This window comes from Oncorhynchus tshawytscha, linkage group LG24 (genome assembly GCF_018296145.1).
Source record: "Oncorhynchus tshawytscha isolate Ot180627B linkage group LG24, Otsh_v2.0, whole genome shotgun sequence".
NCBI classification, from domain to species: domain Eukaryota; kingdom Metazoa; phylum Chordata; class Actinopteri; order Salmoniformes; family Salmonidae; genus Oncorhynchus; species Oncorhynchus tshawytscha.
The window spans coordinates 27,353,417-27,366,407 of record NC_056452.1 but is presented as its reverse complement, the minus strand read 5'-3'; the positions used below and the strand labels follow the sequence as shown (position 1 = coordinate 27,366,407).

The 12,991-nt window shown below is 43.4% G+C and overlaps 1 protein-coding gene and 1 pseudogene across 1 annotated transcript; one reads left to right on the top strand and one right to left on the bottom strand.

Annotated features, from left to right (window-relative positions):
* Positions 1 to 629: 629 nt before the first annotated feature.
* Positions 630 to 7,254, top strand: LOC121840708 (CDGSH iron-sulfur domain-containing protein 1-like). Its single transcript, XM_042305599.1, has 3 exons — positions 630 to 847; positions 4,096 to 4,298; positions 5,249 to 7,254. Exons 1-3 carry the CDS (start codon positions 817 to 819, stop codon positions 5,336 to 5,338), a joined length of 324 nt encoding a protein of 107 aa, XP_042161533.1. The 5' UTR covers positions 630 to 816; the 3' UTR covers positions 5,339 to 7,254.
* A 2,942-nt stretch (positions 7,255 to 10,196) lies between these two features.
* On the bottom strand, positions 10,197 to 11,805 carry LOC112223217 (annotated as a pseudogene).
* Between the last annotated feature and the right edge of the window lie 1,186 nt (positions 11,806 to 12,991).

Here is a 12,991-nt window from a genome sequence, read left to right as displayed (position 1 = left end):
CTTTTTAGCCATTTTCATGTAGACTTAATTGTGTGTTTTGGATCATTGTCTTGCTGCATGACCCAGCTGCACTTCAGCTTCAGCTCCCTGACGGATGGCCTGACATTCTCCTGTAGAACTCTGATACAGAGCAGAATTCATGGTTCCTTCTATTAAGGCAAGTTGTCCAGGTCCTGAGACACAAAGCATCCCCTAACCCATCACACTACCACCACCATGCTTCACCGTTGGTATGAGGTTCTTACTCTGGAATGCAGTGTTTGGTTTTTGCCATTAATGGGACGCATGTCGTCCAAAAAGTTATACTTTTGAATCATCTTTCCATAGAACCTTCTTCCAAGAGTCTTGATGATTATCCAGGTGCTTGCTCTAGCACTAGATCAATAGGGTTTGTAGAATATCTATATTTTCTTTACACTAATTTACTTTAAGCACCATTTCTCAATGTGCTCCACCTTATAATATCTATTTTTTATAAAGTAGCAATTTTCTTTAACTTAGACTTCCCCTGATGTAGTGATAATTTTGTGACATGCACTATGCAAAGCTGTAAAAATGATTGATTTCGTCTCATATACACATAGCGTTTTACCACAGACTTTTATTTTGAAGGCAAAATCGGAAATCCGGTAATCTTAATGTTGCTGCTGGGACACTAATGCTGCTGCCATAACGCTAATATGGTTAGCTGCGTGTTCACATTTTCTAATTAATCTAAAATATGTGCCAGTTACTACGCAGGATTTGAGCCATACGGATAGTTTGCTACACCTTCTCCACAAAACTACCTTGGATCAATCGTATAGTTTACAAACCATGAGTTCCAACAACGTTTCCCTGTCAAAAGGTAAATATACCATGCTAACTAGCAAACAAGTTTAAGCTAGTTTGACAGCTATAGCTAGCTAACTTTACGTACTTAGCTACGAAAACTGTTTTCCGGAGAAAAAATGAGCTAGTTTATGACATTGGTTAATGTAATCTGTAAAAGTTTAGTACGATGGCATAATAGTTTGCATGTCTGTCATTTCGTAAGACTGCGACCTTGACTTGTTGCCTCCTGTCATCCAGGCAGTTACTAAAGAGTTCACAAAACCCTTTTTCCCATCAAATAAATTATTATGATGCGTGTCAAGAAATAACTGCAACAAAACGATCGGGGAAAACTGTTCATTAAATTGACTTTAGGTGAACTCGCCCGGAAGAGGTGGTTTTAACTCAATTATTATTTTATTTCGACTTTGTTTTTATGGGAAACCGTATCAAGCGAGTTATTAAGGGTTTTGCTCTGTTGTTAATTATCGAGAGCTGCGCGATTGGATATTTGAAGTGGAAGTTATGAAACTCCGTCTTGTGCTTCTATTATGGGGAAAAGTTCACAATGAAACGGACATTAAAATAGGGGCATTGATACATTTGCATCTGGCCATCACATTCATTTCGATGCCATTCTAGGCTACTATAGCCTGCATTTGGTCAAATAAATATTTTGGAATGGCGAAATCACCAGAGTCATTCATTGCAAATCAATTTTTGGCACTTGTGTATCCTACCTGGAGCTGGCAAAGGATGGAATAAATAGCCTATAACTTCAGTTTATTGCTTATTGCTGTTGTAGCCTTCTGTTATTATGCGATTATTAATGCCCAAGTTTAGTTAATTAAATAGGAAATGATCAATTTTGATCATGGTCACAGCTCGCCTCTATTGCAATTTGCCGAACAGCTGTTTGAATGGTTGCATTAGATTGACAGAAACAAGTCAGTCAGGTTAGGCTAAAGTAAAAAGCCAAACACTGGTTGTTGTTGACAAGTTTATTCAGTTAATATGATTTCATATTTGATTCATTCAGTGATTGAAATTAAGACCCCATCATCAGTAGCCTATTCCAGCATTAATTTATAGGCTATTAGGCAATACAAGCACTTCTTACCTTGAAATCGCCTTGCTATTCAGGTTGAATAAATTAGTCTGTCAATTTGATACATTTTTCAGTTTAGTTAACATCTTGCCAATACTATTGTAGGCGACCTCAGTTTTTCCTGAGCTCGAGATCCTCTGTCCTGAGAGACACAAACTCATCACTAAAACTCTCCTGTCGGATGTATTTATAGTTATGCGCAAAAAGGATGACAGTTAAATCGACACCCATTGATGGAAAATGATGTGGCGAATGATCTTTTTCTCCTGCAACATTTAGCATTTAATGTTGCTACAGGTCACGTCGACATTCCTTCTTAATTTCGCTCCATAACGTTATAGAAAAAGGGTTCATATGAGGCTGAGAAAAGTATTTCTCTGTAAGGCAGCGTTTCCCAAGCTAGGGGTCGTGACTTGATTTGAAATTCGGCCGCGAGAGAAAATGTGTGCACGGTTCATAGAACCGGGTTTATGCCGGTATCCTGTAGCTTATATATGCGGTTGTAATAAACAGAGCGGTTTTCTTCCAACAAATGTGTCTCTCTTGAATGGTTTATGCTACAAAATATTATGACCCCTTTACTGAAAGGTAAGACTCTCAGGAACACATACTACACACTCTACTATGCCGACAACCCATTAGAACTGAGTGGACAAGACCAGGCAATAAATCAGACTGGGGGGAAATATATCTTCTACACAGAAGATCTTACCACATCATCTTCTGAACTTCCCAATACCTTTCAGGTGCATTTCAGTCACTTCAAACCATACCTCCTTCAGATTGAAATACTACTGTCAATAATACCAGGAGCCTGCCCCCCGAGTGGCGCAGCGGTCTAAGACACTGCATCGCTGTGCTTGAGGCGTCACTACAGACCCGGGTTTGATCCCAGCCTGTGTCGCAGCCGGCCGTGACCGGGAGACCCATGAGGCGGCGCACAATTGGCCCAGCGTTGTCCGGGTTAGGGGAGGGTTTGACCGGCCCGGGAGGTCCTTGTCCCATCGAGCTCTAGCAGCTGGCTTCCGAGTTAAGCGAGCAGTGTGTCAGAAAGCAGTGCGGCTAGGCAGGGTCGTGTTTCGGAGGACGTATGTCTCTCGACATTCGCCTCTCCCGAGTCCCATTGCTGCAACCCCCTTACGGACAAGACTGTAACTACCAATTAAATGTCACGAAATTGGGAAGAAAAATGGGTAATAACATATAAATACCAGTAGCCACAGCAACCATTATGGAATGGCACGATGAACAAAGGAGCTGATTGGCTGACCCTGACATTCCAAAATGGCTGCGGTGGCAACTGGTAACTAGCATGAGGATGAAAAGGGCAGTTTTCCAGGAAATGTATCAATGTATCAGTGTGAATAAAGATACAACGTGGAGTACAATGGCATGTCCCATCCCTGCATTGAGGTGTTCTTCGACACCCTGTCTTGCACCGGCTCCACCGGGTCCACCGGGTCCTAATGATTGCGTTCTGACCTCCCATGCATTTCAGTGTAAACAAGTGTACCGGAAGGGTGGGTATCTTCCGGCAAGCAGCCACCATTCCATTCCATTAAATGTATCGACGTTAAAGCAACAAAATGTGACAACGGCAAGGTATGGATTCTTTAGAGGCAATGCAATACATTAGAATGTATTGTTCTTATTGAAGTGTGGTTGGAGCCCTACCTGAACTAGATACTGGATCATAGTCTTAAGTATTTTTTATTTTTTTAACATTTATTTAACTAGGCAAGTCGGTTAAGAACAAGTTATTATTTACAATGACGGCCAACCAGAAGGCCTCCTGCGGGACGGGGGCTGGGATCAAAAATAAAAATGTAGGACAAAACACACATCACGACAAGAGAGACAACACAACACTACAAAAATAGAGACCTAAGACAACAACACAGCATGGCAGCAACACATGACAACACAGCATGGTAGCAACACATGACAACACAGCATGGTAGCAACACATGACAACACAGCATGGTAGAAACACATGACAACACAGCATGGTAGCAACACATGACAACAACACGGTAGTAACACAACATGGCAGCAGAACAAAACAGGGTACAAACATTATTGGTCACAGACAACAGCACAAAGGGCACGAAGGTAGAGACACCAAAACATCACGCAAAGCAGCCTGTCTTAAGTGTCTGTTTTTTGTTTTACAGCTGAATTGGTGGCAGCCATCGGCGTGACTGCAGGAGCTACAGCTGCGGGCATCCTCCTCTTCCAGTACCTCTCCAAGGGGTCAGGGGTCAAGCCCAAGGTCAACCTGGACCTGCAGAAAGATGACCCCAAAGTGGTGCATGCTTTTGACATTGAAGATCTCGGGGACAAGGCGGTATACTGCAGGTGTTGGAGGTCCAAGAAGGTAGGCTCGCTGTCGATCTGATACTCTGATACTCGCTGTCGATCTGAAACATCACGCAAAGCAGCCTGTCTGATACTGTTTTTCGATCTGATACTTGCTGGCATCTGATACTGCTGTCGATCTGATACTGCGCTGTCCTCCTCTGATACTCTCTGGGGTCGGGGTCTGATACTCACTGTCAATCTGATACTTACTGTCAATCTGATACTCCTGTCAATCTGATACATGCTGTTGATCTGATACTCTGATACTCGGGGACGATCTGATACTGCGCTGTCAATCTGATACTCGCTGTCAATCTGATACTCTGTCAATCTGATACTGCTGTCGATCTGATACTCGCTGTCGATCTGATACTCGCTGTCGATCTGATACTCGCTGTCGATCTGATACTCGCTGTCGATCTGATACTCACTGTCAATCTGATACTTACTGTCAATCTGATACTCGCTGTCAATCTGATACTCGCTGTTGATCTGATACTCTGATACTCGCTGTCGATCTGATACTCGCTGTCAATCTGATACTCGCTGTCAATCTGATACTCGCTGTCAATCTGATACTCGCTGTCAATCTGATACTCGCTGTTGATCTGATACTAACTGTCGATCTGATACTCGCTGTCGATCTGATACTCTGATACTCGCTGTCGATCTGATACTCTGATACTCGCCGTCGATCTGATACTCGCCGTCGATCTGATACTCGCCGTCGATCCGATACTCTTTGTATGATTTCCGTTTGATGGAAATGAATCAGAGAGAAGTATTGAGACTTTGCTCCTATACATGAGACATGTCTCAATCACATAGAAATACATAGACACGGCATGGAAAGATGTGGTTGTGAGGAATCAGCCAACTAAAACAGACTGGAGGCTATTAAGGCAATGTTATTACTTGGAATTTTAAGATGTATTTACTGTATTCTAACAACTTTTCTGGCCCTAGTTTCCCTACTGCGATGGCGCTCATGCTAAACATAACGAGGAGACGGGGGATAACGTCGGTCCCCTCATCATGAAGAGAAAGGAGGCCTGAACAATCATCCATCCATCCATTTGATTCCCTTGACTGCCGCTGCTAACATACGGACGCCAACAAGTGCTCTTCACCACAGAAAGGATGGTAGAGGTTTGACTCGACACGTGTACACTTGGTATTTACTCCAAAATTGAACGGTAACACTCTGTGTTAATAAGCAAATAATCATTTTTTTTGGTTGTAATTTATTGATTGATCGAAGCAACACTTATCACAGGACCAAACCGTTATAAAATATTGTTGAAATTAGTTGTAATAATATCTAGAATGATGGTAGATAATTTCAGTGTGATTATCGAGGAAACAGGGGCTGTGGAAGTACTGTAAAATAAAGTGCAAGGCTGGTTGTATTTATTTAATTGAGCTTTGGTCTCTGTACGTTTAAGTGATTTTCAGAATGCAAAAGACTTGCTTGTATGTTTGATCAATGTCTGCCTTCCCAGTTGTTTTGTTGTTTGTTTTGATACCACAGAGATGTAAAGACAACACAACGTTGTATCCGTTCCATTATGGAGTATGTGAACACACGGGCAGCGCCATTGAGGCCATCTCCATTTTGAAGTAGTTCATTCTCTTCTTCTACTACTTCTATGAGTTGATAAACAAACTGAAAGGATGTATTCCCCCATCTGCAGTGGGTTGTTTAAACCCAGGTTGGTGATTGTACTGCCATCTGCAGTGGGTTGTATTGTACTCCCATCTGCAGTGGGTTGTTTAAACCCAGGTTGGTGATTGTACTGCCATCTGGAGTGGGTTGTTTAAACCCAGGTTGGTGATTGTACTACCATCTGCAGTGGGTTGTTTAAACCCAGGTTGGTGATTGTACTGCCATCTGCAGTGATGAAGTGTTTACTCCTGAGTATAAGTCATTGGCTGACTCTTCCTCATGACTTGGATGGAATCATGTGATCCTTCCTTAACCCATAGGAAGTCGACTACTTCAAAATGGTGAAAGTCCTCAATGGCGCTGCCCATGCTAAAACAGGCTTTTGGGATACCAGAGTCCTCTATCATTCTCTATGGTTGATACTCGGGGAGTTTTTCCTGACCACGGGACCTGATCAGGGATATCTCTGGACCTTTTTATTGAAAACCATAACTAGGTACTTTACACAGTTATAGTCCATAAAACCATGACTAGGTACTTTACACAGTTATAGTCCATAAAACCACGACTAGGACCCAGAGTCTTTCCATGGTCAGGAAAAACGTCTGGTTCTACTGAAGCGTTGTCAAGGAAACGGTGAGGTTTTGATTTGATCGTTTTGATTCAACTTGTGAAATCAAATTGTGTAAATGGTGTCAATTTTCAATGGATTTTTTTGGGGGGGAGATAAAGGTTCTGCAGGTTTCTTAGTTGGAGATGAATCGTCGGGAAGGATTGCTTCGTTGCCCTAAGTTTGTTAACGGTGAAGCAACAAGTCTGAACTTGTTCTATACTACATACCAATTGGATTCCTGGGTTGTGTTCAGTAGGCAAGAAACATTTGTGGAATGTAGTGAAACGAGGAGGTAGCCGACTCGAACATGATAAATGTTTTGGTTTTTTGAAAAAGGTTTTGCTACGGTTTACCCTATGGATCACAGCCCTGTACTAAACCCGTCTTAGTAGCTGGATCTGAACTTTTCATGCAGCACTTCTGCCAAGCAGCTTATTCATTCACACCCAAGGAGTGCACATTTTGGTTTTTGCCCTAGCATTGCACAGCTGAATCAAATAATGAACTTAACAATCAAGCTTAGATGATTTGAATAAGCTGTGTAGTGCCAGGGTAAAAAAAGTAAATGTGCACCCCTGGGGGCTACGAATGTGTAGGTAGTGTCTACTGTCTGTGTGACCTCTGATTTCCACAATATGTGATTCCATCCAAATCCATCACTTATTTATCAATAATAAAAACATATCGATGTTCCTCTAGTGCTAGACAGTGTGTTATTTCCAAATGCTGTGAGCCAGTTCACACCCAGAGTAATGTATTAGATTGATTTTTAATTGTAAGGTTTAATCAAAGGGATTTAATGGAAGAAGTATGAAGTGTGAACATATGTCCTCTCCCCGAAAGGTGTGCTCATCCAGAACTGCGTCTCTGGCTGATGTGTAGGCATAGGTGATGCAGTCCTGGATCAAATTCGTTCAAATGTGCTACACTTTATTGGGTATGCCTTGGTAGCCTACAGTCATTACAATGGAAATAGATGTGAAAGTGGAGTCTTGCCCTGACGACCAGTTTCAAAACCAAGGACGGCAACAATTTCGTTTGACCTATGATTTGAAACTTATTGATTCACTTTTAAATGTGTCTATTTCTGTATGTGTGTGATTGTGGGCATGGCATGCATGGGTAAATCTGAACATTCTTATTTAATTTTTTATTATTTTTTTTACAGCTGGTGCAAGTTGAAATATAATTAATAGTTAATGATAACTACAGATGGAGTTAATTCAAGGGTCTCTATATCCAACCCTTAATGTTGCCCCTCTTAGATTAATTTAGATAAGATAACCAAATATTTTTACATTTTATTTAACCTTTTATTTAACTAGGCAAGTCCAGTTAAGAACACATTCTTATTTACAATGACCGCCTACTGGGGAACGGCAGATTTTTTTTTACCTTGTCAGCTCGGGGATTCGATCTAGCAACCTTTCGGTTACTGGACCAAAGCTCTAACCATTAGGCTACCTAAATCACATTAATTATTTGAGTAATTCATCAGTAGATGATCTTGAATATTAATTAGCCAAAAGTCACAACGTCGTTGCGTTGTCGACAAGGAACCTGCAAGTAAGCATTTCTCTGGACAATGTATGCCATGCATATCACGTACATATGACTAGAACAACTTGAAACTTGAATTAAAGGGTAACTACACTCAAAAATCCAAATGCCTTAGATTTTTTTGCCCAGACCTCAAACGTGGTCTGCTGATGTGGTTTAAGCATTGTTTTTCTGTATTTCTATTGAAAAAGTGTGACTTTGAGTGTAAAAATCAGAATTTTTTTTCGGGGGGGTCAGAAACCTATGAATTTCTGACTCAGTTGACAGGGTCATTTATCTATTATTTCAGTAGTAGGTTTACTGTTAGCCTACTGCACAGTACAGCTTGGGTTGGCCTGACTGAAAGACCAACATTGGATTGATCATTTTAGGTCATCAGAGTGTGTATCTGTTTCAATAAGCCTCCAGTCATAACCAAACTATCAGTAAAGAAACGTACATCTAAATGATAAAGACATTGCCCATCTTATTTTTAGGCGCAGGCTCCTTAAAGACCCAGTGCAGTAAACATTATTATTTTTCCTGTGTTTATATCATATCGTACAACAGCTGATGAAACTACACTGTAAAAGTGTGACAACGTACATCTTGGCCATGTTCTGTTATAATCTCCACCAGTACAGCCAGAAGAGGACTGTCCACCCCACATAGCCTGGTTCCTCTCTAGGTTTCTTCCTAGGTTCTGGCCTTTCTAGGGAGTTTTTCCTAGCCACCGTGCTTCTACATCTGCATTGCTTGCTGTTTGGGGTTTTAGGCTGGGTTTCTGTACAGCACTTTGAGATATCAGCTGATGTAAGAAGGGCTTTATAAATACATTTGATTTGATATTTCCTTATAGTTGCTGGTTGAAAATTCAATCTACACAGGAACTTCTAAACAACAGGTTTACATGGCCGGGAGTTTCGTCTTCCCATGGTGACATCACCGACCCGTGCTGTAAATTGATTAATAGACCAATAAGAAAGAGAGTTCTAAAACCTCTCTGCCAATAACAGCTGGTTTTCAGTTTTCCACTCGGACCACTCTTAGAGAATCTTAGCAACATTTTTGCTTGAGAAATTGTTTTTTGGCCAAAAAGCGTTTTTTTTTTTGCACATTTTAATGGAATCGATTACAGTAAACCACGTTTCCATCCTCAGTTTTTATGCGAATAAAGTCATACCGTATAAAAGAAAATCACGACAGCTGTTTTGGTAAAATGTTATAAATGGCGAAAGATTTTTCGTTCAACCTCATACCATACTGGAGGACGGGTCCTTGTTTACTGTTCGGGCTACTGGAGGACTGGTCCTGTTTACTGTTGGGGGTACTGGAGGACTGGTCCTGTTTACTGTTGGGGGTACTGGAGGACCGGTCTAGTGGTCTGTTAGGGGTACTGGAGGACCGGTCTTGTGGTCTGTTGGGGGTACTGGAGGACCGGTCTTGTGGTCTGTTGGGGGTACTGGAGGACCGGTCTTGTGGTCTGTTGGGGGTACTGGAGGACCGGTCCTGTGGTCTGTTGGGGCTACTGGAGGACTGGTTCTGTGTACTGTTGGGGGTACTGGAGGACTGGTCCTGTCTACTGTTGGGGCTACTGGAGGACCGGTTCTGTGTACTGTTGGGGGTACTGGAGGACTGGTCCTGTCTACTGTTGGGGCTACTCTGGGGGTACTGAAGGACCAGGGTTGGGAAACACTGCACTATCATCACGCACTGATTTTGTCCTCAACAAGTCATTCTGGTGGAAACGCACCACTGGAGGGGAAATGCTCAACCCTCTCAACAGAAACCTCCTCCGTCAAATGACAGTATTCCACCCATCCCTAACCAACCTTAACCGTGTCCCTAACCTGACTCACTAACTTGGCTTTAGCTCGGTCCCCATGGAGAAGACCGGACAACGGTCTGTTTCCAACAGCAACCTGCTATGTGTGTAAACATGACACCTAACTGAGAGGCTTTACTACAGTTGAAGAGATTGAACAGGATCTTAAACACTAACAAATTCGTAACGTACCATATGAAGAAAGAAAATGAAAATTTAAGACGTAACATATCACACGAAATAGGTGACGTTGCACAATTTTCAGGGACCCGTTTTGAAAACTACAGTCTGAAACGATACAAAGCCTTTATAGCATCTCTTTAACTCTGAATCAGGAAGTATTAAGTAAGTGCCATCAGGCTAACTGAGTCTACAAAGGGCAGTTGACTTGAGCCGAGTCACTAATGGAGGCAGTAGAACGTCAGTATAAACAGATCGGGTGTGGGTGTGGCCCAAGCCACCTAGTGAAGGACAAGAAGAACAGGCACAGAAGTCTGGTTGCAGAAAGTCAAGTGAAGGAGGGATGAAAGCATGAATGGATGATTATAAAAAAAGGGACAGGGGGGCCCTGGTTCGGTTAGTTGGGATGGTGAGGGTCAGGGTGGATCGCTTAGGGGTAAGAGGTCAGAGGTTAAGGTTAAAGGTCATCAGTGGGAAGTCTGGTTTGTGAGGGAAGGTGCATCCTGTTTGTCTGATGGTGACGTTGGCAGCGTAGTGTCCTGCTTTCACACATTGTTCCAATGTCTTATCCTGGACCAACTCTGACAGGAATCCTCCTACAAAGGCATCACCGGCTCCATTTGTGTCCACAATGTCCTTCTGCTCAGTCTGCAGAACTTTGAACGTCTCCAGCTTGTCACCTCCTTTGGTCATGATGGTTTCGTCCTTCCCCTGAGTAAAGACAACGATTCTCGGCCTCTTCTTGTTGACTCTGGGTCTGGGCCTTCTTAGAGTCTGGGCCTTCTTAGAGTCTGGGCCTTCTTAGAGTCTGGGCCTTCTTAGAGTCTGGGCCTTCTTAGCAAATTCCTTAATGTCCTCTGTCTCAAAGCCTTGCTCTTTTGAAAACGTGGCTGCCTCCGTCTCATTGCCGAACCCTACGTCTACGTAGGGCATGACCTCCACGAGGGCATCTTTGAAGTACTGGCAGATGAAGGGAGTGGAGAGGTTCAGAGTTCTCAGATGCGTGTTTGGCTACTTTCAGGATGGACTCCAGAGACACCGTCAGGAAGAAGCCAGCGATATAAAAGACCTTGGCTTTCTCCACCAGTTTCCAGTTCTCCTTCAAGTCCAGATGTTCGTCCTTCTTATAATAGTTAGCGGCTGCTAGATTAGCTACCATAGACCTGTTGTCCCCGGTGATGCACACGGCGCAGGTCCCTGTAGGCTCTTCTGTCTGCTCATAGTAGTGGGCGTCCACTGCCTTCTGCTTCAGAATCTCCCCAAACTGGTCCTTCCCGATACAGCCAAAGAATGTATACACCTTGTGGGGCTCCTGGATCATCCACTGGGCGACCTTTTATAGAGTTCTGAGTAGATCCTCCGGCATGATACTCTACTGTAAACGTGAAAATCTCTTCAAACAATGCTTTGTGCTTGTCCTCTGCCAGAATCTGGTCATTTGCCTTCAAACCGTACTTCTCCAGGAAGTCCTGGTCCACAACGGCTGAGATGTCCAGAAGGGGCTTCCCCATCCCGAACAGAGAATTAGGGCTGAGTTTGGTCAGGGTTTTCCTCTCTGGAGTGTTCCTCTTGGGAGTGTTCCTCTTGGGAGTTTTCCCCTCTGGAGTTTTCCCCTCTGGAGTTTTCCCCTCTGGAGTTTTCTTAATTTTCTTGGCTCTGGGTTCGCCTGACGACATGGTTCTGAAGGAGCACACTGCAACCTCCTTGAGTAAAGATAGGGATATCAAAAGATTTTAACCTTATTATTATTATTATGTATATGTTGCAGAACATTATCTCAGAGCATATAGAAAGCCACACATGATCTGTGCATAGATTCCACATCTCTTGTACCCAAATGCAAAATATTACAGGCATAATTTAACAGCCAAAATCAGCAAAAAAAGGAATGTCATACTTCTTTCAGTGTAAAAGTTCTGTCACATTCTCCCCCTTTTGTATTCAACCCAATTTAAATTATTTATAATTTTCCAGCAAGGTTATTTATCAACTTTTTTTAGTTGTTTTGGAGGGGGATCAATCTCTGTAATGACCCTGTGTTGTAAATGATCTTCGACTGGATTGCCTTTTGTAATCCTAAAAACACTCTACTTTACCGGCGCCATCCAATACGGACCAAACACACACAACACAATCAATATCTACATGTGTGAGCACTCTGTTCTTATTCTTTTTGATTCCTTTATTTCCATTCTCTCTTGTTTTTCCGTGTATATCTTTCTCTCTCCTGGTAAGAGGCTTTCTCCGTTGGCCACCTTTTGAAATGATTCTTGCTTGCTCCTTTATATTTTCCAGTGACCGAGTGTGAGCCAGAAGCCTGGTTTGGCCTCTGTCCGCTCACCTTCAGTGCGAGCCAGAAGCCTGGTTTGGCCTCTGTCCCCTCACCTTCAGTACGAGCCAGAAGCCTGGTTTGGCCTCTGTCCCCTCACCTTCAGTACGAGCCAGAAGCCTGGTTTGGCCTCTGTCCCCTCACCTTCAGTACCTTCAGAGCCAGAAGCCTGGTTTGGCCTCTGTCCCCTCACCTTCAGTACGAGCCAGAAGTCTGGTTTGGCCTCTGTCCCCTCACCTTCAGTGCGAGCCAGAAGCCTGGTTTGGCCTCTGTCCCTCACCTTCAGTACGAGCCAGAAGCCTGGTTTGGCCTCTGTCTGCTCACCTTCAGTGCGAGCCAGAAGCCTGGTTTGGCCTCTGTCCCCTCACCTTCAGTGCGAGCCAGAAGCCTGGTTTGGCCTCTGTCCCCTCACCTTCAGTGCGAGCCAGAAGCCTGGTTTGGCCTCTGTCCCCTCACCTTCAGTACGAGCCAGAAGCCTGGTTTGGCCTCTGTCCCCTCACCTTCAGTACGAGCCAGAAGCCTGGTTTGGCCTCTGTCCCCTCACCTTCAGTGCGAGC